General features: G+C 39.3%; 1 protein-coding gene and 1 long non-coding RNA gene across 4 annotated transcripts; one reads left to right on the top strand and one right to left on the bottom strand.

The window, feature by feature from the left end:
* Positions 1-1,924: 1,924 nt before the first annotated feature.
* LOC117495193 lies at positions 1,925-11,627 on the bottom strand. Of its 2 annotated transcripts, none has more exons than XR_004557162.1 (2): positions 11,541-11,627; positions 1,925-2,047 (listed from the first exon to the last, which is right to left on the bottom strand). It is a non-coding gene; the product is annotated as an uncharacterized LOC117495193 (long non-coding RNA). The 2 variants fall into 2 exon arrangements; XR_004557163.1 differs by lacking the exon at positions 11,541-11,627 and adding an exon at positions 2,549-2,591.
* myom1b (myomesin 1b) lies at positions 2,704-26,641 on the top strand. 2 transcript variants are annotated; one of them, XM_034146290.1, is made up of 41 exons: positions 2,704-2,816; positions 3,253-3,466; positions 5,080-5,214; positions 5,314-5,488; positions 6,467-6,624; positions 6,819-6,911; positions 7,788-7,876; positions 8,243-8,284; positions 8,927-8,941; positions 9,664-9,825; positions 10,378-10,539; positions 11,576-11,717; positions 12,281-12,480; positions 12,732-12,785; positions 12,880-13,004; positions 13,075-13,258; positions 13,339-13,513; positions 13,599-13,720; positions 15,373-15,390; positions 17,334-17,530; positions 17,620-17,746; positions 17,989-18,173; positions 18,262-18,376; positions 18,453-18,609; positions 18,691-18,797; positions 18,890-18,934; positions 19,034-19,170; positions 19,267-19,411; positions 19,856-19,915; positions 20,592-20,659; positions 20,754-20,867; positions 21,686-21,773; positions 21,860-21,898; positions 21,997-22,102; positions 22,331-22,494; positions 22,652-22,688; positions 22,884-22,906; positions 23,176-23,231; positions 23,323-23,538; positions 25,893-26,034; positions 26,119-26,641. In XM_034146290.1, the coding sequence occupies exons 2-41, from the start codon at positions 3,312-3,314 to the stop codon at positions 26,343-26,345; spliced, it is 4,761 nt and encodes a 1,586-aa protein (XP_034002181.1). In that variant the 5' UTR covers positions 2,704-2,816; positions 3,253-3,311; the 3' UTR covers positions 26,346-26,641. The 2 variants fall into 2 exon arrangements, with proteins under 2 accessions (XP_034002181.1, XP_034002187.1); XM_034146296.1 differs by lacking the exons at positions 2,704-2,816; positions 8,927-8,941; positions 15,373-15,390; positions 25,893-26,034; positions 26,119-26,641 and having other exon boundaries at positions 3,312-3,466; positions 23,323-23,583.
* Positions 26,642-26,646: the final 5 nt, after the last annotated feature.

Genomic DNA, 26,646 nt, shown 5'->3' with positions numbered 1-26,646 from the left:
TTTTTCTTGGATAAAAACGACGTTAACCTCAATTGAACTTTAACCTGAGGAAGTAATGTGAAAGCTAGTAAAAATGAGAAGAAGTTCATATGCTCAAACCAAAACAATGAAGAGAAAACATTTTTGACAGGATGGATAATAATAGATTCTGACTCCCAGCTTGTGCCAGACAACAGTTGGTACCCCCGGTCATAGCTGCAAAAAGGGAAGCTTAGTACTGCAGGGACTCAAAGGAACGATGTTAATCTGTTGACTCACAGGTTAAAACAAGCCACGGCAGCCTTTTGTCCAGTTGTCATATCACTTTCAAAGATAATAACAAAATCACTGATCATGTGCCATATAGTGCTGTAAGCAAACAAACCACCAGTGACGTGCATTAAAAACACGACTATTCGTAATGATGGTTACAATTGTAGTTCATTTATTTAAAAACTTGACCTCACTGTTGGATCCCTTCTCTTTCAAAGGAGCAGTCTAAACACTGTATACTGTATATGTAGTGTCATCACCAACCACTAGAGTGTGCTAGCTTTATAGAAAACCATTCCTTCGCTCACTGATATTATAAACAGTTTCTTGAGTTTGTTACCTAATATTGTGTTAGCTATTCAATTGAATTTGTTTATGTCTACAACTGTTATCGCAGACATTCAAGTAGCTTTTAATGTGTGGGGGCCATACTAAGCAGAGCATAAAAATACCCTTAATAGATCCCATGGGATGTCCATAGGGTTGGAATTTCCTGACAGCTGAACCAAGTGGCATGGTGCTAACATTAATGTACTTCACATACAGTACACAGTTCACATATATGAGCATCTATCAATAAAATGTCATATAATACAACTTAACCACAATCTGCTGTCATTTTTAAAATTCATCACATTTCTGATATCTCAACAAACTGAACATGATAGGCTTAATGTCTACAGGGTGGTTGTATTAGATTGCATTCAAGTATACAGATGAACTCAATGTTATTAACCATGGTAGTTAAAAGGTGATACAATTAATCATTTTAATAATTATCAAACGTTTTATTCTTGTTCATTCTTAGTCAAGCAGTATCAACCAGATTACACTAAAGGCCATGATGCTTATGATAGAACCTACAGAAAGAATGTGTTCTATTCTTTGATATCAATAATATTCACTAATAGGTAGGTACAGTATGGGTTCGACACAGACTTTATGATATAAATATATGTAATACAATCAGGTGAATATTATTGTTACACACATACTGTAATATGCTCAGTGTGACTTTTGTTTGCTTAAGGTATGATCACACTGGTTACGTTCCTACTGTAGGAAGACAATAACATATATAACAAAAATATGTATCTATAATAGAAAATTGCATTTCAGTGAAACTAATTTATTTGCTTTCTTGCAAATAGTTTGATCAAAAAACAATACCACTGTTTGTATTTTAAAAATGAGGGCCATAGTCAGCAGATGGCTAGCTTAGTTTAGCATAAAGTTTGATTCAAATCATTCATGTTGGCAAATTATTAACGGCTTCTGACATACAGTATAATACAATTGTAGAATATTTCAAAATGTATTCGACTGCATTAAGGATAATGACCCTTCTTAACATATTGTATTGTTCTTCTCAGTGTTAATCTCTTTTATGGGTTTACACTTTAGATTGTTGCCAAAACATTGTAGGCACGTTGGAATGCTCACTGTTTTATCATGTGGGATAGTGGTGGGTAACGGCCAAAAAGCTTGCGTGTTCAACTCAAAGGTCTCAGAGGTGTTCACTGACATGATATTTTTGCCATGGAAACCTACCTAGTGTTGTGGTAAATTCCAAGAACAATGTCCAAACATCTGTGGCTGGCAGCTAAATTGAATCTGCCTGCCAAATGGCCTCTAATAAACTGACTTTCAACAAAAGAGTCCTGAAGAGTCATACTTGCACCAGGAGAGTGTTTCCATCAACAATCATTGAGTTATCCACCTCTCCTTAAGGAGGCTCTGATGAGACGAGGGAACAGGAGGGGACGTTTGTGAGCTTCCACAAAGGAGAGTGGGTCTGAAAGAGAGAGTGACAAAAGAGACTTTAACAATAGCATGCAGCAGCTAAAGTTAGACTGCTGTGGTAACAAGTCAAGACAAAAGATACTGGAGATTAAGCAGTGATGGCATACTGTGGGCTGAGAGCAAGCAAGATCTTCAAATGTAAACAAATAATAATAAATATTAGTTCATACATTTAAAATGGTCACTTTAGAAATCTGGGGGTCACTGCGCCTTTGGAAAATCTGCATCGTGAGGTGCTTTTGTATCCTAATTTAAAGTAGGCTTTGTCATATTAATACCCGGTTGACTCCATCACATTTATTTGCTTACTTCTGCATAAGGCTATGACATAGAAACAAACAAAGTATACAGAAAGGCATATACAATCTGTACATTAACTCATAAATACAGGAGTTAGGATAGTATGTTATACATAGACAGGATAAGAGGCAAACATTCATATCAAAAGATTAGACAAAATAGACAAAATAGACAAAAGCAAGCCTGTGTTTACCTGCAAATTAGACAGTAATGTTCATCAGCAGAGACCTGCAGCCATAAATGTGTTGTCCCCCAACACTCTGCTCTCAGCTATATTTATCTCCACCCTCACCATAAAAGGTTGTGACTGCTGCTTGGACATTCTGGCAAGGGACAACATTATTTTTGTTGTGTAGACCGCAGCCCTGAACGCACCTACCTGTAGTTTTGCTGGGATATCGAGCTTTGGATTTTGACCATCTTTTCCTCTATAACTTGGAGTTTAAGGGATTTTTTCCAGGGTAAGTGGCAACAGATATGCAGGGAGGAGGCCTGATAAGTGAGGTTGAAATTGTTGCATGTTTGTCCTAGCATGCTGAAAAAATGCCTGAAGCCTGAACCTTACAGTATATGTTGTCTAGCTAGCTGATTGGGTTTACATTTGCAATTTGAGGATGTTTCAAAGTATAACCCCTTTAGTTTTTCCTGTTTTTGGTCAAGACAATATTATGCATTTTTTAGCAACAATATTGTTAGAAATATTAAATGGCATCATTGGGATTGCCAACTTCTCCATATTATTATTATTTAGGTTGGCAAAGTAATTTGTTTTCCATAAGCACAGTAAAGCCAATTACTGATTTCGACCAAAGTATGTAACGCTAAATGAAAGTCATTGACCTACAGTTTATGATAACGGTAAATCCACCTGCTCTTGAACACTAACTAACCAAACAGACAAAGTAGGCAGCAAGAAACTCGGAAGCTCGCGGCTAACACCAGGAGCGGCCTGCAACATGTCTGGATCTTTACCGTTCTACCAGAAGCACCACCGCCACTATGACCGTGACTACAGGAGCAAGGAGACGGAGTCCAAACTGAGCCAGTACCAGACCAGCAGCAGGTACACTGCTGGCAGCAGCACCTCCGCTGCCACCAGCAGGAGCAGTGGGTAAGAAGGAGGAAGAAGATCATACCTTCATCAATCCACTTCTTGTCACAGGAAGCTCCCCTTAACACCCAACCTAAAGTTCATCTCCATCAACCTTGTTGGATCACTTCCCAGTCACAGCTATGAGATCATATGTCCCGCTTCACTGCCATATTGACACCAAAGTAACCATCCTTCCCTCTTCTGATTCTCCTTGATCAACCTTCACACACACCAAAGGATCTTTGCTCCCTAATGAACATCTTTGAATCCAGCATGAAGCTCCTTGCATGATGACTAGTAAAGGCCCGGTTTGCTTTTCTGCATGCTCATGAACTCTTATCTGTAACAAATCTATTCCTAAATAACTCAAATGATTTTTGTATATGCGGTTTATAAGGTTTTTCCTCCAATGAAAGAAAGACTGTTGGTTAGAGAAGCTGGACGGAAATGCAAAGTCTGAGTTATGGTATATATGGCATAGACTGAAATAGAATCTTGACCTGTACATACCATGCTGGAGGGAAAGTAACAAATGACAGATTGTCAGTCTCTTTAAAACCTCATATCATTTACATGCATTATATATTAAAAACTAAGTTACCAAAAGGCACAAGTTGTTCTTTAGTGGTTATTGTTGAATGCATTGGTGTTATTGTAGAGAATATGCTTGGTCAAATGTACCGGAAAAGAATGATGGCGGTGTCAAGTAACTGATTTAAAGCTGTTTTATGATATGGATTCTCTGTCCCTGGGAAGGTGCTCTTCTTTCATATTTAAGGATTTACAAAACACCCTGCGTATGGGGGTCCCATCTTTTACAGTGGCTTATGTTTAAATACACTGGCCTGGAGAGTGTGAACAGGTCAGGGGGCTTAGGTTTGACTTACACCATCGGATCTTTGCCTTTACACCAGCCACCAAATCTGTGCTGATGAGAGGAGGATTATGATGTGATGATTTAACAGTCCGAGTGGTTGCATTAATGTCGTTCTGGCAAAGATACTGCATTTATTTAGGAAGGAACATTGACGTTTACTGGATTTCAGTAATGAATCCAAGGTGTGGTTGCTGTCTTATTTCTGGACATTGGAGAATGTGTAAATGGTCAGAGCTGAAGGAAAAGTGTCCCAGATAGATACATGGAAAAAGAGAGCAGTAGCCTTGTCACCAATCTGGTCCCCCCTGCTTATCAAGTTCTTGTTATCTCATTCCCTGAGCCCCCACCCCCAACTCTGAGTGCTGCCGATAGTGTTTCCACAGACAAACTGTGTGGCGTCTGACCTCAAATCTAAAACGTCTTTTCTTTCATCGCTCCACTTGTCATTCCTTCCCGAACTGTAGCCTTAGAAAGCAAATAGAGTATGATAAATGATTATTCGATTTGGCGTCTTTTAGTTATTGAATAAATACAACAGTGGTACTCATGTTGTCCTTTGCATCAGATGCCATTTGTTGATTCTAAAAATGTAATTATTCTGGACACATAAAAATAATACAACTAAACCTCTTCACTACCCACTGAACCTTCATCTACCACTAATGTACCCCCCTCATGGCTTCATCCCCACATTTTGATGTAATCTTATTAGTTGCATTGTCTGGCCAGGCTGATGGTTTTCTAAATGTCACAGACTTAACGTGTCTACACATTATGGGCTGGAAGCGAGCAGACTGAGCCCTATACTCAAGAGGGCCAAGCCAACTTACTTGGCTGTGGATAAGGACCACCAAATCATCGGCTACGTAGTACCTATCTTCAGGGGCAGGTAATAATCTCTTCAAAGTATACGACAGGAGTGTTTGGAGACCATTTTTTACAGTTATGCCTAACTCCCCATTCCTGGACCTTCTCTACAAACTCCTAGTCAAGAGTTTGGGACTGGGTTTTCGAGTAGAGAGGAAGCAAGGGTGCGGGACTCTTCTGAGTACATGGCCCGCAGGGATTTGTTCACCAGTGGCATGGAGATGGAGAGGTCAGAGCAGACCTCCAGGAGGGAGGCCATTCGAGAGACGGCCGAGCGCATCTCTCTAAACAAAAGGGTCAGTGGGGGAATTCTAAATGTAGCTTTTTAGAGCTTGTACAGGAGGTGATATACTCTTTCAACAATAGAAATAACTAACTGCTTATCATTTTTACATCACAAAATGAGTGACATGATTGTGAAGGCTACTCTTACTGTCACTTAATGTAAATCATTTAGTAGATCTTGATCATTGTGTTCTTTCAACCCTTTGTCGCAGTTACAGTTTTCTTTCTTGCATTTTGTCACTATGCTGTCCAACAGCAGTATTGAGTTTTTTGAAACCTAATGTGGACAGGTCCATTTTTAAATGTTTCAATATATGATTGTTGAAATACAGAAAGCCATCTGACATCTTCAGATTAGACTATCCTCTTTCATAATATTACAAATATATGTTCTCCAATCATAGAATAATATCAGGCTACATTACAAAATGAGGTTAGCTGCATGGTTGCATCACTGAGCAGAAATCATTTCAGTACTACTTAGTGATACCTAAGTGCCTTTGGTGTTTGTTACTACTCCTTACACAAGGAAGTTATTATTGTCCCAGGGTGATTATGTGAAGTAGGATCCAACCATTCATTAAGCATCATAAAATCCACAGTGACCGCTTCACTGTATTAATCTGTCTTCACTCTGCCAGATAGCGTTACTACTAGGTGGCACATTCTTTAGGGGATCCTGTTTCTTGAGACATAGGGAGGCAGTGTCCCAGTGGTGTTGTCATTTTATGTGTTGAATGGTTACTGGACGCTCAACTAGACGATGCCTCAAGACCCCTAGCTATTCTCAGAACATAATGAACGACACACACTCACAACACGTTTCAAGTTTAAAAGTACAAACGTCTTGCATGGGAAAAAGAAGGGATGTTGCTGAATTAGTTTGCTTTGTTTTTGCTTCAACTGTGTGAATACCTGGTGAAATATACTTTATATATATTTGTTAAGTTTAAAGTTCAATTGTCCTGAGTGATTTTTTCTGTTTGTAGATCCATGAACACGGGGTACACTTTAAGCGTATGAACGAAGACAGCCTGATGCATACCCCGGAGTTTGTGATTAAACCGCGCTCCCACACTGTGTGGGAGAAGCAGTGTGTGCGGCTGCACTGCACTGTCAGCGGCTGGCCGGACCCCCGGGTCGTCTGGTAGGTCACAGACATACATAATAACCAATATGATATCTTTAAATCTATCCTTTCTGTCCCCTTCTCGCCTGCCTATTCATCTGTGCTTGGACTCATCTAATTTAGATGGCTTTATCTATTATATTTGTCATTTTCAAGTTCTTTCTTTTTCCTCTGGTCTGTTTTCTTTCATGTTTGCTGCCTCCTACTAAAAGGTACAAAAACAATGTTGCCATCGACCCTGTTGGCCATGGTGACAAGTATAAACTTGAGAGCAAATACAACATGCACTCACTGGAGATCAACAGGTAGGTGTAGCTTCCCCTACAACTATACAAATAAAATCTCCCCAAAAACATTCAACACTGTAACAGGTTTTGTAAATATAAATGAAACATTGCCAAATGTGTTAGACTTTGCATACATCTTAGCCTGTGTAGACTTATTTTTCTTATGTTATTTTGACTTGTAATTAGCTAGCTATTAGCTATGCTCTTTTCCGCAGGCTAAGGGGAAAATGGCATCCTGGGCCCTTTCACTTTCCTGCCAGTACAATTATCTAGCAATAGACCATAGACTATAGAAAAGCACGGAATGTAAGCAGTTCCTCCTATTGTGTTTTTGGAAGGAAAATGGGATGTTTAGATTCATATTTACTGCTGTCTGCCATCTTAAGCACTTAGCTTAGCTACCAACTAGCTAACAATCAAGTGGGGTTTGATTCATATATTTGACATTTAATTGGATCAATGTATGTAACTGTAATGCCAATCTACACTGTCAACATGAATTAAGGATAGGATTTAGTTTGGATTTGTTAAATGTAACCAGTCAAAGTACTTTTATTTTACATGTACTTCACCATACTCTAAGATCAAAGACCATGTCAACACACTCAAAATCACAAGGAGAAACAAATGAGATGATATATTTTCCATTTTAGTAGAATATGTCGGCCGCAGATACTTTCATGTGAGACCCTCACCACCTGGTGCACATGACATCAGCAGTGGTCTCTATTTATAACCAAAGTATTCAGGAGATATGGAACGCTTACAGCCAGGGCTCACATACTTGGTATTATTTACATGTTTGGGAGGGCTGAAGTTGAAATGGGGGAAGGGCACAGTACAGTAGATTCTGCTTATCATGGGAATTGATCACCTGATGCTCTCCTCTTTCAGATGTGATTTCGATGACACGGCGCAGTATCGTGTCTCTGCCATGAACTCCAAGGGAGAGCTGTCTTCATTTGCCTCTGTCGTTGTAAAGAGTAGGTTTCAGAAAGTCAGACAATCATCACACCCCAATTCACCTATCATGAACAAGCTCCACAAAATGTGTTAAAAGAACAAGAAAAGCCAGTAATTATAGCTCATTGCACATCAGTTAATCAGTAAATAAGTAAAGTTGCCAAATGTAAAGGCTTTTTCTGCATATACCGATGTATTAACTGCAACATCTCTTAAAAGTAGGAACCAAATATACTTTTACTTGTAAGTTTCTATTAATGAGAGGCCTAAGCCAGTGAAACGTGGCAAATGTCATGGTGTATAATCTCATATTTTGATATCTTGACAGTATAATACTTTGCACACTATGTGTTCGCTGTAATGGTAACTACTGCTTTTCTCCATAGGGTTCAAAGGTGATATGGATGAGTCCCTGCCATCCCCTAGACGTAAGTGTGAATTTACTGTGTATTTGTATTTATTGTATGTTAAATTGTGGAATTCATGTTACATTCATTGATGTACGACCACTACGGAGTAGAAGAACAAGATAAAAAAACACAGCATAAACATACTTTGTCTTGTTAAGCTGTTTTTAGCTAATGTGTTAGCATATTGCATTAATTTATACCTCTAGCAGACTCTGAGCTACGTTAGCATTTGCTTTTCTGCCAACCTGATGAATATATGTCATAAAATGTACTCTCCTTTTAGCTCTGTTTTTGTCTTCAACAGTTCTTGAGAAAGATGTTTGATTATTTTCACCAGCTATTTGCTAACTGTGTCTGTCTGCTGTGCGCATGTACCGTACAGCTGCTTACTTTAAGATGCTGAAAATATCTGCCCAATGCTGATGTAAGAAAAGTGACTGAACAAAGAAAACAATAGTGTAATAATGAAAACGATAGTAATAATGGTAATTATGCATTTATTTGTCATTTGATTTTTTGATTTTATTATTGACTTTACTCTTGCTGGATATCTGCTTATACTGTACACAATGATATACAGTGAATAGTGTGGGGGTTGGGGGCTGTGCACTACTGCACTAACAACTGTTCTGTTTCCTTGATGCTGTGGCAATAATACAGGGGGCAGTACTGAAGGTAACAGGGTCATGTGATCACTGTCACTGTTTGGTCTCTGCATGACCACTTGTCTGTGTACATGGTGTTCACAGTACTCCTTGTATGGAAAAATCTACAGATTTTTCAGCATTTCAGAGTTGACACTGAGTTAAAGTATGCAACCTTGCAAGCTTATGCGTCCATTTTTTTTTAAAGGAATGTGCTAGTGTGAGAAGATGCATTTGCGTAAAATTAGGGATTTTGTTGCCATCAATGAGCCTTGGAAATACAAAACTGTAGAGTATCTTTTTTCATTTTGTACTGTAGATCCTTTCAACTAATTCCACATCTGAAATCACTGAATATTGAGTGATTTCTTTCAACCAGGTTTTTCACAAGTGTGATGTGCTTCACTGTTTAATGCATGCTAATGACGAAAACATCCACTTTTTGGGAGCACTGTTCTGTTTCATAGTCACTCTTTTAGCTCGTATTTGCTGTTGTTCTTTATTCCTACACATATGCCACGTGTTCTCTTCCCTACCTTTTTCTGTCTGGCTGAAAAATGTCGATCTAGCTTATTGTTTGTTATTTGGATATGATTTTTGATGTGATAATGTTCTTTCGTAGTGAATGTTTTGTTCTTCCACTTGAATTGAACGCTAGTTCAACTCTTTGTGCGTGTGACGTGTGCAAAGTGTTTGCACATTAATGCCAGTTTAAGCTCTGACTAAAGCTGCTGTATCTTGCTCTGTTTGCAGATGGCCCTGTGTGTGAGTACGGCGTCAACTTCCAGACTCACATTGTTGATAAATTTGGTGTGACGTTTGGAAGAGAGGGTGAGACCATTAGTCTTGGATGTACAGTCATCATTTCCCCTGCCCTGCACCGCTACCAGCCAGAGATCCAGTGGTACAGAGACGGTAAGAAGATGAATTCAAAATATGGATTTACTTAGCCGCCCCAAACCATTGATCACTCATATAATTCTTTTTGAAAAAAAGTACAAAAGTATTGGCAAAATAAATACTTATTTTACCAAAAATACAAGCATTTGGCAGAATTGTTTCAGAATGAAAATATGAAGATCATTTGAATGATTGAGTTTCTTATCTTAACATCTGATATCACATCATCATTTATTTATTGATTATACTTTTTATTAGGGATCAGAATCAACAGAGTAACTAAGGTTTTTTTTATTAACTGAGGGGAGAAAACAGTGAATTATTCCTCTATGAATTGAAGATATCTTGAAGTATAGAATAGCAGAATATAGGAAATTATAGTACTAAAGTAAAGTACCTGGGTAAATATACTTTTCAGCACTACTCCTTATCGTACACTATGGAATGAGTAGTGATTTTGAATACATTAAGATTTGTTGTGAATGTCCCTGGTTTGTATATTATTTTTTGAAGAGGATTATATTTTTATCACATGTTACTCAACCACCTTCTATTGTATTTCCCCAGATGTCCTTCTGTCTCCTTCTAAATGGTACAACATGCACTGGAGTGGAGATCACGCCACAATGACCCTCGCACACCTGAACAAAGAGGACGAGGGGCTCTACACCCTGCGTGTCACCACCAAGTCTGGATATGAAACCTACTCCGCCTACGTCTTTGTCAGAGGTGGGTATGCCATCCGTAACTTATCCGTAAGAAATAAATATCCCAAAAAGAATGAGTGCATAACATGTCTTTGCACAGACATTTTCACCACCATTATAGTCAACCAAAGCTAAATGCAGCTTGTTATTGCGGATTATGTAATCAGGTCAAGGTCAAAGCAACAGCTTGTCCTCTGGCAGCTGATAAAAACACTACATTTAATAGTCAAATTTGAGTGACTGGTTTTAAAGGATATCTTTATAGCGACAACACACAGTGGAAACTCTTTGGCATGGGTTTGAATACTGTGGAAGGTGGTCAGGGAAGCTTATCTTTGGTGCCTTCAGAGACAATCTGACCTTTACAGCTTCAGCTCCTACACGCTGAGTGTGAACAAGCTAGAAAATAGACCCTGTTGTTGACTCAGAGTTGCCCAGGGGGGAACAAGGAGACCAGGTACAGTCTCCATAACAAAACGCTATATGAGCCTGGCTGCCGTTGGGCTATTCTCAGAGAGCTATGGAATGACACTGGCGCAGAAAGATACTGTAAATATCTGCTAGACGAGAAACAATAAGCTGCCCAGTGTCCTTATTGATCTGTGTTTCTCTTTGTGAGCGAACACACTTTGTCTTTTAAGCTGCATGGATACACACTGACCCAGTTGATATTTGCTCCGACTTAATGATGCAACTCTTAGGTGGCCTGGCATTACCCCATATGTTTCTTTAAGAGTCATCGCTCTTATCCCCTTTCACTCCGGGGGGGGGGGGGGGGGGGGGGGGGGGGGGGGGGGCTACAGCTAATTCTGTCCTCCTCTCGCTGATTGCTCTTGGCTTGTGTTTAAAGTGAGGACCAGAAACATTCCTGGCATCAAGGGCTGAGCCCAAACCGTTCAACATACGTCACACAGCTCATTTTAAACCCACCAGTAGAAGCAATCAATTATAGACAACACTTTAAATGAAAGATAAAGAAATATGAAAAAGAATAGTGTGTAAAACAAAAGAAAGTATGCATACCGTTATTTTATTGTTGGTGTTTCTGGATGTGTTAGATTCTGAAGCTGAGGTTGAAAGAGCTCCTGGGGCCCCTCTGGATGTGCGCTGCCTGGATGCCAACAAGGATTACATCATCGTCACCTGGAAGCAGCCAGCTGTTGATGGGGGAGACTCCATTTTGGGATACTTTGTGGACAGGTAGGTCAATATGGTGCTAGACATTTCAGTAAATTGTCTCACAGGAGTGGTCATCTGGAAAACAAACCTCAAAGATTTAAGAGAATGGGAGAACAACATAACATAAATTGAACATAATTGTCTGTGACATTACACTTTTTTCTGTTTGTGATTTGTCTCTAACTCTGGTGTACCTAGTTATTCTCATGAAAATGTTTTAATGAAGCAGTTTCAGTGGCTTGCTTTGCAAATTACAAAACATAATGTATATTGAAAACATTTTTAATTGCAGGACTTCTTTTTAAATGAAAATCTGAGGGAAAAGATAATAATAATGTATTTAAGTACTATTTGAAAAGTCTGGTATGAAACCAACAGATACCAATCCCAGATGCACTACTTATTACGGAAAATAACCTTTATATAAATACAATAGCAAGAATGCCACTGACTGGTATTTTAAAATCAAACAGCTGCACTCAATCCTTTGCACACATTCTCCAAAAATCTGGGAGTCAGTAATTATTTAGGAACATTTTGTTAAAAACGGATGTATATTATAACCTATTGTAATTTGTGTTCAGATGTGAGGTTGGAACCACCCACTGGGTCCAGTGCAATGACACTCCGGTTAAGTTTGCCCGTTTCCCCGTCACCGGTCTGGTGGAGGGCCGCTCCTACATGTTCCGTGTGCGTGCCGTCAACCAGAATGGCATGAGCCACCCGTCCAGGGTCTCTGAGCCGGTGGCTGCCATGGACCCCTCTGACCGCGCCCGCATTAGAGGTACTGCAGCCTTTTAATGTCTGTCAGCTAGAATACAGCCTATCTCCTATCCATATTTAAAGAGCTTTACGAAGTCATTCAAGTAAAATAGTACAACATGAGTCAGGTACAATGCTATTGGCCGATATAGGCTCTATTTTTATTATTTTTTCCTATTGTTCCAGAATATTATTTAGACATATGTTTCTTTGTTTCTTTTAATAATAATAATATTAAATCCTTAATTCATAACTTTTCATGATTTTGATCAGGTGCCTCTGCTCCTTGGACTGGCCAAATCATTGTCACAGAGGAGGAGCCTGCAGGTAGGACACTTATTTTTGACAATTGCTGATTAAATCAAGTTTGCTCATTTAAATGGTGTCTTCAGGGACTCATACTTTATCTCTTGACCTTCAGAGGGCATTGTTCCTGGCAGACCTCTTGAGCTGCAGGTGACAGAGGCCACCAAGAACTATGTCGTGCTGAGCTGGAAGCCCCCTGGCGACAAAGGGCTTGAGGGTGTCATGTACTATGTGGAAAAAGTAAGTTATTGACCATTTTCCTATTTGTGACTTATTATGGAAAAACTCACACTTCGTATCTTTGCTTCAGTGTGTTGCGGGCTCAGACACCTGGCAGAGGGTGAACACTGAGATCCCCGTCAAGTCTCCTCGCTTTGCCCTGTTTGATCTCGCTGAGGGGAATTCCTACAGCTTCCGCGTCCGCTGCTGCAACGCTGCTGGTGTCGGCGAGCCATCTGACCCAACGGAGGCCTCAACTGTTGGAGACAAGCTTGGTTAGAAAACACAAATGCAGGCATCATCATAGCATTATGTCCCATTTACAGTTAATGACACCATGCATTCTGGCCCACAGATATCCCATCTGCCCCAAGCAAAGTTGTCCCTATCAGAAACACAGACACATCCGTTGTTGTGTCTTGGCAAGCATCGAGTGAAGCTAAGGAGTTGGTTGGATACTACATTGAGGCGAGCGTTTTGGACAGCAATGAGTGGGAGCCATGCAACAACAAGCCTGTTAATGTTACCAGGTAAAACAACTCCTTTCCTGTTAGCCATATAGAGGAGTTTGTATATAAAAACAAAGCCATTATCATATTTGAAACACATTCACAGGTTCATCTGCCATGGTCTGACGACGGGAGAGAAATACGTGTTCAGGGTGAGGGCAGTGAACGCAGCAGGGCTCAGCCAGTTCTCCCCAGAGTCTGAGCCTGTGGAGGTGAAGGCTGCTATTGGTAAGTAAAACTTTACATAGGTCATCCTGTCTTTTAGATGTGTGGTTTTAGGAAAAATCCACCTATAGAAAAGCGTTTTAATATTGTTTAAAAGTCAGCCTTTGGTATTGCCGTTTGAATATATGGAGAAGTATGTTTTTTAACTTGTATTGGTTGTAACAAAAATTATGTTAGGACATATTATATTAGGACATTTCTTAAAGTTATAAAAGACATGCAAGAGTTTGCATTTTTACATGATGTCTTCAGTTTGTTATACCATCAGCATCTACACTCCCACACTTTCTCCACCATGGTTCCACCCTGTCAACCTATCACGTTGTTCTGCACTGGTATGTGCCCCACCTACCCACCACCATGTCCAGTCACATACACCCTCCCTCCTCCTCCTCTTCCTCCTCCTCCCTGCACAGCCTGAGGCGGGTCAGGACTTGTAGACTTCCTCTAATTTGGGTCATTCTGATCCAACTCAGTGGTTGTTACAAACCAGCCCAACGTCACACACCACCACCATCCCCCATTTCCCTCACTTTTCCTGGGCACAAGGCGTGTCGGCAACCCCACATGGTGCTAAAGGTACCGTCACACACACCTCCCCGCCCCATCGAGCCCCTTAATGTGTGTCTGTGTCTGTTTAAACCTCTCATATCGCAACTAACCTGGCAGTGGAATTGCTCTGATCAATTGGTGCCTGAATTTGATGGCTAAAATAACAGTATTTTTTCATTTATAAGTTACGTCATGATACAGCACATTTCTGCAAAAATCATATATAGGCTATAGTAATAACACCCTATACAATAATCTATACATCCCCCAAAAAATCTCCTCAACTTGGACGCCATACTGTAATTCTATAAAGCAATCATTTAGTATCATCACCTTATCAAGATAAAGATAAAGATAAGATAAACAATAAAATGGAATAGGATAACATACCAATTCTGCTGCTGTTATAATCGTCCTTATCTCCTGCATGTGGTCCCTAAAAACTCTTGGCATTTCAACCAAAATAACTTCCAGCCTTTGGATGTTGCTCATTCACTGGCAAACTTTTAACTGAGCAACTTTCTCCGTTTTCCCTCATGAAACACACTCACTTAGTACACAATGCCAGTGTGTTTCTCTTCAGGCAGACATATTGGTAGTGTTTTTAGGAAACACAATGATTTCTACTTTGTTTAAATACAAAGAATTGAATGGGCTGTTAAACTACTGCCCCCTTTACTACCTCTTAAAAACGTAACTCACAGTACAATTAAATTACATGTTATACATAGATAAGCAACAGCTCAAAGCTAAAAACAAATACAATACTTCATATTCACTTTTTAATGGAAGTCTACAGTGTTTTTCATAGAGGGTTGCTATAAAGCCTGCACGCAAACAGTCATTGCCTGTCCTTTTTCAAACACCTGCATGCTCTCATAATCCAAAATAAAGTCTTGTCACCTCCTCACATGGATGTCACTTGTTGGTCATCTTGTCTTCATTTTTCACTCCCAGTCAGATGAAGACATTTCACTGTATTTCTAGGCTGATAGAGAGAACTGTTTATGTTTCTGCTAGTCTTCTCGACTTGACTTGTGAACAGATCTTGTGCCTGTTTCTTTAAAAAAGCCTCTTTTGCTTTTCTCTGCTAACTCCTGTAGGGGGCGGCATCCCTCATGGTGTGTTGCCGGAGATGGGTCCGGGGGGTAACGCTGGCCAACTAACTGAGCACAGGCCACGCTGGACGGGCACGCATGAAAATGTCCAGTCCCCCCTTTACACTAAGCGCAATAAAGCTCAGGCTGACACTAAGGCCAGGCAGGGGGCTGGGCCAGATAGCTCAGCACTCGCACAGCCTGACCCCGTTGAAAATAAACACAAGGGGGGCAAGAAAGGCAGTGTGTCCTGGGCCCCTGACCTGGTAAAAGACCTGGTCTCAGAGTCTGTGTCAGACTCAGTTTCTGACTCACTAACTGCACAATTAGAACCTGTCACTGCTGAGGTTCAGGATCAGGCTGTAAAGACAGTCAATGAGCCTGAGGCCAAACAAGCACGTAAGTTCCCTGTAGATGCTTCTGCTAATCTGGAGACTGCAAGGCCCCGGAGAGAGTTGGAAGGTGAGCACTGGTCACAGATGGACATCTTTCTGTCAAATCCAAAAGAAAAACACAAAAAGCATATCCCCCCTCTTAGCATTCTTAGAAATATGACTTCATCATGTAATAAAAGAAAGATTTCCCCTTATGAAAACAGTTCTGCAATGTTCTAAATGTATCTGCTTTTGATATATATGAATCACTAAACAGTTGGTAAAGTTCTCTACTGGTATTCTTCTTTTTAAGGTAAGTCGCTGTATAACACACCAAACTTTAACTCAACACAGTCCCGCTTGTCAATAGTTTTAAGTCCACCACTTTCCCACAACCTCCTCACTTGGAGGCTCAACATCGGTCACCCGGCACCTCGGGACCTGCCATCACATTCAGTACTCAGAGCACTATGTCATGGCAGGAGCCGGCTAATCACACCCTGTACTTGAAAAGTGGGTCATCCAACCAACACAAGAGCACCACACTTGTGACCTAAGACCTTTTTGGTATAACTGTGTTCTCCTTTAGAAGTCCACGTCTCAGACATTTTACTACACATCCCTTAATAGGAAAGAGTATCAAGTTAAAGTGACTATTTGTGTCGAAAAGCCATTTTGTTATCCCCTAGTTACAAATTATTGATTTTGGGCAGCCCCTTAGCTCACAGTCCCAGAAATCACTGTGTCAAATGTCAGAATTTTCATACCACAAATTGTACTGTATAACTATCCAACCCATTATATTGGTCTTTTTGACAAGAGGTAGACAAGAAGAAGAATTCCACATCTGTCTGTAAAATATGATGCTAAACATGGTTCGCTTAGCATAGCATTAGCAAGACTGGATACGGGCGTCTCATATTAGCCCGGCGTTGTGACTTCCTGGATGTCTGGTTGTCACATTTTTATTTAATTTAAATTTAACAAACAAGTTACAACATTATAGTGAGCAAGGTTTAACGTTTTCAATTTTCCAGTTGTCATGCTAAGGTAAGCTAGCTATCCTGGTTAGCATGTAGACATATCGACCTTTCAATCTAACTTCCAAAGCAAAGAAGTGTATTTTCTAAAATCTGACACAGTTCTTCTAAGCATAACTTAATACAGAAGCCTTTTCAAAAAGGTTAAAGGTGCAATTGTGTTGTGGGTTGGAAAATATTCTGTTACAGCAGGTACTCAACTACTATTGTATTTAAAGTTATAAACACTTCAATGACTTCAGTAGAATTTTGGCGATGGAAGAAAGAGAATTTAAATGTAGTCAATACCTGCTGTAAATGGAACAGTTTTCAGTAATGGGACACTGAAGCTTAGCAGCATCGACAAAGCTACAATAAACTCATGAAATGCATTTTTACAAGCATTTCAAAGGATTATTAATGAATTCCAATGAATTTGAATACAGCTGGACGGAGGTGTAAAAATACATTTGAAAATTAAAAGCATCACCTCATTGTTTCAGTTTCCCATTACTTCACCCAGTTCCCCCTTGGGAGGCGTTATGGTGTTAATTTATGTTTTCTATCATCTCAGCCTCCCCTGCTCCACCCTATGGCATCACTGTCCTGGAGTGTGTATTTGACTCCATGGTGCTGTCCTGGAAACAGCCAACATTCATCGGCGGTGCTGACATCACCGGATACTTCGTGGATTACCGTGAGGTCATCGATGGCGTGACAGGGAAGTGGCACGAGGCCAACATCAGGTCGATCAGCGAGAGGGCCTACAGGGTGAGTTATTAAATTCATAAAACCAAAAGGTTCCAATTTTAAAAGGCTCTTATAACTAAGGGTCTGTCTTCATGTCTCTTTGTCTAAAGGTGTCTGATCTGAAGGAGAAGAGCAAGTATCAGTTCCAGGTGCGGGCAGCCAACATGGCAGGTGTCGGCATCCCTTCACTGCCCAGTGACACCTTCCTGTGCGAGGAGTGGACCATCGCTGTGCCAGGTTGGTTTGACCTACTGTTTCTAAAAAGTTATCTAATCTCTGTCACTATACTTGATAAATGTGTTCTTATCCTCACTTTTACTTGAAGATGACAATCGGTTGTTAACATGTTCATATGAAATCAAGGAAGAACATGGAGCAAAAAGTAGTATTCCTTTTTCTGTGTACACATGCAATCAGACCAACTGACCTTCATATTTGTAAGCCTTGGTGTGTTTCTTACTTCCTGTTTTGGACCATAGGGCCTCCTCACGACCTGCAGGTAAGAGAGGTGCGTAGCGACTCTCTGGTGTTGCTTTGGAAACCACCTGTGTACCAGGGCCGTGATCTGGTCAACGGGTTTTACATCGACATCAAGGAAGCAGACGAACCAGTGGAGGCGTGGAAAGGAGTCAACACTAAGGCCACGGAGAAGACGTTCTTCAAGGTCCCCATTGTCCGGCTGAGTTATTTTCTCCAGTTACATGTGTGGCAGCAGCTGTGGTGTAATCTGATTTCTTTCTTTCATTTTGCAGATTAAGAATCTGAAGGAAGGGGGGAATTTTGTGTTCCGTGTACGCGCTCAGAATAAAGCTGGCGTTGGACAAACCTCCGAGGAGACAGAGCCGGTCATAGCTGTCACTAAACCAGGTAGGGGAAACTTTTTGTGATGCTGGTGATGAGGTCATCATTTCAAGCTGTAACACCAGCATCTTTGGGTTTTCAGGCACTAAGGAGATCGTAGTGGATGTTGACGATGACGGTATCATCTCCCTGAATTTCGAATGCTGTGACACAACCCCCGACTCCAAATTTGTGTGGTCCAAGGATTACGAGGAAATAGCAGACACATCCCGCCTGACAATAGAGACCAAGGGAAACAAGTGAGCTGACTTATTTTAAGTAGAGACTCTTTGATAAACAGAACATCACTTAGTATTTCTTACCCCTTTGTTGTTTTGCAGATCCAAAACTATTTTCAATACTGCTGCGGAGGAGGACATTGGTATTTACTCATGTATTGTCACCCACACTGATGGTGCTTCATCCAGCTACACTCTCTCTGAGGAAGGTGGGTTAAAAATAACACAGAATATATGAAATACAATTAGCTTTCTGCTCTGTTTCCTCTACTAATGGATCTCTTTTTCATATATTTGTCAGAGTTGAAGAGGCTGCTGGAGGTCAGTCATGACAACAAATTCCCCGGTGAGTGTATCAGCATGTAATCACAGATGTTTTCTAAGTATGTCATGAACCAGACTTTTTTTTTATTTTGAGCTGGCCCTCACTCTTTCTCCAAAATAGTTATTCCTCTGAAGTCAGAGTTGGCTGTGGAGCTGCTGGAGAAGGGCAAAGTTCGCTTTTGGCTGCAGGCGGACAAGATGTCAGCTAACGGCAAAGTCGATTACATCTTCAATGATAACCTTATCTCTCAGGGGGATGTCAGTAAACAGTTTGTATTCATGATAAGAATTATGCTTTTTGTGTTATTTATTTAGAGATGATTAAGGTTAATAGGTGTTTTCTTATTTTTGTAGAAATACAAGCTCAACTTTGACAAGAACACCGGCGTGATTGAGATGATCATGGACTCTCTGACTCCGGCTGATGAGGGCACCTTCACCTTCAAATTGCAGGATGGAAAGGCTACCAACCAGTCCAGTTTGGTACTGATAGGAGACGGTATGACCAGTTAAACAAAAAAATATTGAGATGTTTCTATCGCATATCCAATAATCTAGGGTTCAGTGAGATTTTTGTATAGTTCAGATGACATTAGACGCTAATGTTAATTGAAAATCAAGTGATATTTGGCATTGAAATACAAGCTTCTGCTTATGTGAGTGAAATTCTAATATGTTTTTTTCATTATTATAACATTTACAACAGAAGATCTGACATGATAGTACAGATTTTTTCTCATTTTGCTTGTATTATATTAAGTATGACACCACAAATGAAATGTAATTATAAATGAAAATAATTGAGTCAGTTAAATCTGGCAACATTGATACTATAATCCTATACACTAATTTAACCTAATATGTAAATCACCTGGTTCGATATATGTTTAGATTAAGTGTTTCAAACTGAATGTTAATATTGTAAATCCCTTTTTATTTGCAGTGTTCAAGGAGCTGCAGAAGGAATCAGAGTTCCAGATGAAAGAATGGGTCAGAAAGCAAGGTATGGGACACTCACGATTGAAAATAATGGGATATTGCTGATTTATTAGTAATGAAAAGAGATGTTTCTGATTGGTTATTGATTTAAATGGTATCATGTGTAATTGCAATTTCACTCACATGGAGGTGCTATTACACAAGAAAGCTTTGAAATAACACTTAATGTAGCCAACAACAGGGCACTTTCACCCAAGATCATTTCCTATCTTCTTTCATCCCTGCCTGCAAAGTTTTATAATCATCAAACAGGAAGAGGTCACCTCAACCTCCTTTTTAGTCTAGGATCTTATATAAATTGGTTTCCTGTATTCAGTTTTACAACCCCCTTATCATTGCTAATTTCTCAGAGCACCCTCACACACACTTAGTAGTTTCTTCTTTAATGAGCAAGCATAGTAACTCAAATGTTATCTACAGTTCAGTTGGATAATTCTACCTTCCTTTTAATAGTAACTCTTTGCTAATGTATTCCTTATAATGATTAATTGATAAAAACACAGGATATAAAACAGATTTAGGCTATGCATTTATTATGCAAAAGACCCACTTGCCTTCAACATTGGAACAAGCTAATTTCTTTAATTTTAGCCTTAAAAGTTGATTTCCTGTTGGTCAACTAATCGATCTTTCAGTTAAACGTAATCACTGTTCACTTTTTACTTACCTCTTTCTTCCAGGTCCTCACTTTATTGAGTATTTGGGTTATGAGGTGACACCAGAGTGCTGCGTTGTTCTGAAATGCAAGGTAAGACATGAACTTTAAACTTTTTTTCATGCTTACTCGTTTAAAAAGCTACCAGTTTAATTTAATCAAATCCTATTTTTGTAATGTATTTCAGGTTGGAAACATGAAGAAGGATACCTCTGCGCTGTGGTACAAAGACGGACACGAGATTAAAGCAGACGAGAATCTGGGATTCACCGAGGGAGTGCTGAAACTGGAAATTGCTCAGGTAGAGAATATGAGGAAGGAAACCTGTATGAAGTGTGACATTTTATGTGTATTTATGTGTATTTCTGTACTGTATATTTGTCACTGAATTCATTTGCATATATGAATGTTAATCGTGAAATCATTGCACAGCTCTGTTTATGTCATACCTCAAAAATATATGGATTCTCCCTAATGTTGGTCCACAAGAACAGGTTGGAAATAAATACAATGAACAATTAAGGGACATTTCATTTACTAATTACACTAAAACGTTTGGATATAAATAACCAGCATTTAAAATATATTTTAATGCCATTTCACACAATGTCTGTTATCACTCTCTTCCTCTAACTGTTTTGTCTTCTTCTTCTTCCATTCTCATTTCTCTCAAATGTCATCAAATCCGCTTTTCCATCTCAGAACTCATTCCCATCCAACTGTCTCATCTCTAAACGCCTGTCCTATTATCAACATCCCTCCTGGTGGTCTAACATTTAAACGTGATGTCACATGTGTCCCATTTCAGCGCGACTCCCCTGCAGACAAAGCAGACTATGCTGACGACATAATCTGGAGAAGACTTAAAGTTGGGAACAGTTATCTGTTGTCGTCACGGGCCAACGGCCACTTCTGGTTTTGCCGTTCTGCCTGAGAATGCTTAATTTATTTATATATGTTTGTTTGTTTGTTCGTCCGCTTTTTTGCTTTTGCGTCATATATCTGTTTCTGCAGCACCCCTAGCAGAAGAGAAAAGCTTGCCTTTTCAGATGAATACAAATACAATTCTTTGTTCAGCGTTTTTATGACTGAATTTAACACTCCTGCTCTTTTTATCAGATTTCCAAGAAAGACTCTGGTGTGTATGAGGTTGTTCTGAAGGACGACAGAGGGAAGGGCACTTCCACGTTGAATTTGACCGATAAAGGTAACTTTTAAGTCACAAACTGACCTAAGCAATCTGACTGTAGCCAAACATATCACTTAGCATGATCAAATGTTGTTCTCTTTAAGGTTTCAAAGACTTGATGAATGAAGTTTTCAGTTTCATCGGTAAGAAGATACATTTATTTTACAGAAATTCAACCTTTTGGTTCCTTATTCATTTTCGATTTTAAATTTCACCCCCAAAAATTATATTTGAATTGCAGCCAATTCCTCCACTCCGCTGAAGATCACAAGCACAGAAAATGGCATCCGACTCTACACCTTTGTCAGCTACTATAACGATTTACTCCAAGTGACATGGCACTACAAGTAGGTCATGACTCTAAAACAGCTATATAAGCATGTACACATTTCATAAAATGTGTTATGTTTTACAGCCACTATAAGATATTCAATTATGCTTATTTATTTAAGAATGATTCATAATTACACCTGGCAGTAAAATGGCTAGTCCTAATACTTTCTGAAGCCTTTTTAACCATGGTCAAATGTGTCAGTGGTTAGCCCACCTCATGTTTCTGCGCCTCTCTCTGACAGGGATTCGGCCATCTCCTTCTCTGACCGCATTAAGAGTGGAGTGGTGGGGGAGCAGCTGTGGCTGCAGATCTCAGAGCCCTCAGAGAAAGACATGGGCAAATATGCCATTGAGTTTAACGATGGGAAAGGTGGCCTGAGGAGGACCGTGGAGCTGTCTGGTCAAGGTAAGACCACCAACATATTTAAAACTCCAAGTCACATGATTATACACTTGTTTTTAATACCAATGTTTTACATTTGGGAAGTATAATAGTTCTTTCTATTATTCTTGTTTTGTATTCAGTGTATCCTTGACTATAATCCATATGTTTTGTTTTGCAGCATTTGACGATGCTTTTGCAGAATTCCAGAGACTCAAGTAAGTTACGTTTTCCTAAATAGCTATCATATTTTTGTAATCACAACATGCATGAAAACCACATTTTGTATATTTAAACCCACAGTGTTTTTAGAAACCACATGCAAAAGCATGCAGGCAGATTAAGCCCTCACTTTCAGTTCTGATTCTCTCATCTAATTTGTTGTTTCCTCTTTCTTTTTTTTACCTCATCAGAGCTGCTGCTATTGCAGAGAGAAGTAAGTGTGTTTGGCTTTGTTTTTGTTACGTTTTAAGCCTGGATGAGGTAGTGATTGAATATCAAGAAGACCTGTCTATTGTTTAGAATACTGGGAAGTGGAGATCGAATTCTGACAGATCATACAACTCTGAGTCCTTTGAATTGCATTATTAAGCTTCCACTGATAATGTAACATCCACACTGTATATTAGGATAAATATTAATATATGTAATGTGCAACATGGTGATTTACTACTACCTTATTGAGGTTAACATTGTTTCTTTCAGGTCGTGCTCGAGTAGCAGGAGGCCTGCCTGATGTGGTCACTATCCAGGAGGGCAAGGTAATCTGTTTAAACTAATAATATGAGCAAGCAATTAGACCATTTTAGTATTACTGCATAATTGTACGTGTGTTTGCTATCCTCCATCCAGGCCCTCAATCTCACCTGCAACATTTCGGGCGACCCCGTGCCAGAGGTCACCTGGCTGAAGAACGACAGGGAGATCACGTCCGACGAACACTGCATTCTCAAGTTCGAGTCAGGCAAGTTCGCCAGCTTCATCATCACCGGCGTCAACATCTCGGACTCTGGCAAGTACAGCATCCTGGTGAAGAACAAGTACGGCACGGAGAGCGGGGACTTCACCGTAAGTGTCTTCATCTCTGAAGAGGCGGCCAGCAAGAAAAAATAAAGGCGGTCCAAATATTGTCGTAAATATGTATAAATGAAAAAAACACTGGAAACAGTTCAAAAAGAGAAACAAAAGTGGATGTGTTGTAGAATATAGCATTTAAAGGTGCTGAGTCTGAAATGAAATGTCAACAGAAGTTAAGAAAGATTGCGGTGATGAGTTAGAATCATAAAAATACACATTTGGTCAACAATAACAAATCTAACATCATGTCCACTCAAAAATGTTACTGGTGCAATTTTTGTTTTTCTTTGTGTAAAGTTGTGGCATGCAGGGAGGCAAATGTTTGCATTCATATTACTTATGAAACATTACTTGACAAAACAATGCCAAATATATAAGTTTAAGAGATGTTGTGGTGATGGGATGCAACGTAAAGTCAAGGAAATTAAATCTTGACGTTAGTGTTGATAGTCTATAAAAAAGCAAAATGTTATTACATGTTTTATCCCATTTGCTACAAATTAGGTCTTATTTTACTGCCAAGCAACAGTTTTAACAGCTTGTCTTTCAGGAAGCAATGCATTATATCATATTACAATTTAGTTTAATTGTATGACAATGTACTGTAGAAAGGATTCTGAGACTCAAATGATTGGTCAAATTAAACAGTAGTAAACTAATTTGTTGCAAATGGGTTTAAACATACATCGTGTCATTTAATCACATTTAGCCCTGTTTTGTAATAATACACAATCATTTGAATGTTGTGCTCATGACATCACGTCCATTGTCTCCCTGTTAGTAGTGAACACTGTATGTTTGCCCACTCTCATATTGTTATTTATGTAATTCACCATTGTTATGATATCCCTTCACATTAATGATTTTGATGCCTCCTTTATTGTGATGATAACGATGCCACTGTAATGAAGACTGTTGGATCACTGTTCATTAACAATGGATATTGCATCACTTCTTCCTTTCCTGATTAGACTAATAAAAATGAGCATGTATACTTCCCCACTTCCTCTTTGAGTTGTCTCACTTTGGTTTGAAGCCTACACCCTTCACTATTCACTCTCTCATTTCAGTTGACTCTTACCTTTTTCACTCCCAGTCACGATATCTATAGACTTGGACTCCTCGACGATATACCACCAGCATGGAGAAAAACCCATCCCTCTACTGAAATCAATGTGTGCTCCATTAATGATGCCCTGAAACAAAAATCAAAAACACTTTTAGGGAGCAGAAAAAAATCAAGCTGTTCTGAAAGTAATTGAGAGAAAACTAATGTTGTTTCAACGTGTTGTCTGGTCACCAGCATCAGTACCCTCATACCGAAGATTTTTTTATACTTGATACAGTATTCAGGTTTTTCACATGAGGACGTAACCCTGTAAAAGTGTTTGTATGGACTAGATAGATAGATAGATAAGATGGATACGTACTTTATTGATCCCAATTTGGGAACATTTTTGCATTGCAGCAGCATAAAAAACAAGGCAAGGTAAGAGAAATAAAGACACGAAATAAACAATCCAAAATATTTCTGAAGTAGAAATAAAATAGTTACAAAATATACATGTGGAAATACAAATTTCCAATAACAAAATATAATGCAGGATATTATATGTACATTCATTTAGCAAGAAATTGATTATTCAAACCACCTAACATGATATTCAGTGAGCTTTTGAGATGCTGGTGGGACAATCTTTTTTTTTTTTTACAAAACAAATCTAGTTCTCATTCATAGCATTCTTTTCGATGTCTTACTATGGTATACGCAGGGAGGCGCATCTTGTAGTGAGACATCTCACTCGTGCTACTCTGAGAACCGGGGTTACACAAGTAACCTAAAGTTATTCCCACTACTTAGTAGTCCTTATTCTAAGTTTAACTTCTCCTTTAATTTATTTGATATTGATATCGATCTTCTCATCAAGAAACTATATATCTCAAAATGTCAAACAGGACTATTGTATGCCAAGTACTAAATGCTGTCTCTTTGGCTTATTTAGACATAATTTTAAACATTGAAGAGGAAATAATACTGATGAAGGTTCTTATTAGAAAGTGGGCCAAAATGATCTGAAGAATCGGAATGCACTTGACATGAAGCAATATCATTCCATGTGTTTTTAGATATCATTTTTTCATCAGGTGAATATACATTTGGATAGATTATGAATGTTTGGAGTCAAGAGTATCCAGGTCACTTAGGCAGTCATTTATAGGTCTGACCTCACTGAACGTCCTGGGTGAGTATAGGACTTCATTCTTCGGCTGCTGTGATGGTTATTTCTGGTTAGAGCAGGTCTTTTAATACATGGCGACGTCTGACTCCAGTTCTCTCCTCTCAGGTGGAGACCACAGATGGAACACCTGACCTGGGGGTGACGTCATACTGGACTGATGCAGACGGAAATGTAGTGTTTGGCCCAAACACCCCAAAGGAGAAGATGAACACCACAGTCACTGGAACGAAAACCCCAAAGCGGAAGGGTGAGAGCTTAAAATAAATATGGCTGAAACATTACAGGATGGCATAATTGTGTCAATAATTAATGAATGAATGTTCTTTTGCAGAATCTGTAGCTAGGAAACTTCCAATGGAAAAGGTTGGAGACACAGACGAGGAGAAGGTTGCAGTTAAACCCAAAGCTACAGATTCCAAACAAACAATAGATGCAAAGGAAAAGGTTGCTGATCAGCCTTTGACTTCTGACCAATCAGAAGCCTCCGTGAAGCCTGCAGGCAAAGTGGAGGAGCCCGGACCAGTATCTGAAAAACAGCCAGAAAACACTGAGCAGTGAAGAAAGTATTTATTATACTCTCATATACATATATATTACAAGTTTGATGTGTGCTTTATTGATGTGTTTCCAGTTATCCTCACTTAGACGTTACATTTTCTCTTATAAAATATTAATAATAATTCCACAATTGTTTAAAAGATTAAGTATCTTTTAGAATATTACTTTTTTATGATGCACTAATAATAACACTCTAGAACAATGTTTTTATGGATTGTCTGCTTTAGATTTGGATATATGTCTTCTGTTTCTGTTTCTTAATTTTAGCTTGAATAAAGATTCCATTCACACATGTATTAGT

This window comes from Trematomus bernacchii, unplaced genomic scaffold (genome assembly GCF_902827165.1).
Source record: "Trematomus bernacchii unplaced genomic scaffold, fTreBer1.1, whole genome shotgun sequence".
Classification (NCBI taxonomy): domain Eukaryota; kingdom Metazoa; phylum Chordata; class Actinopteri; order Perciformes; family Nototheniidae; genus Trematomus; species Trematomus bernacchii.
Note: the sequence above shows the minus strand (reverse complement) of the source record. Positions and strands in the feature narration are given on the sequence as shown.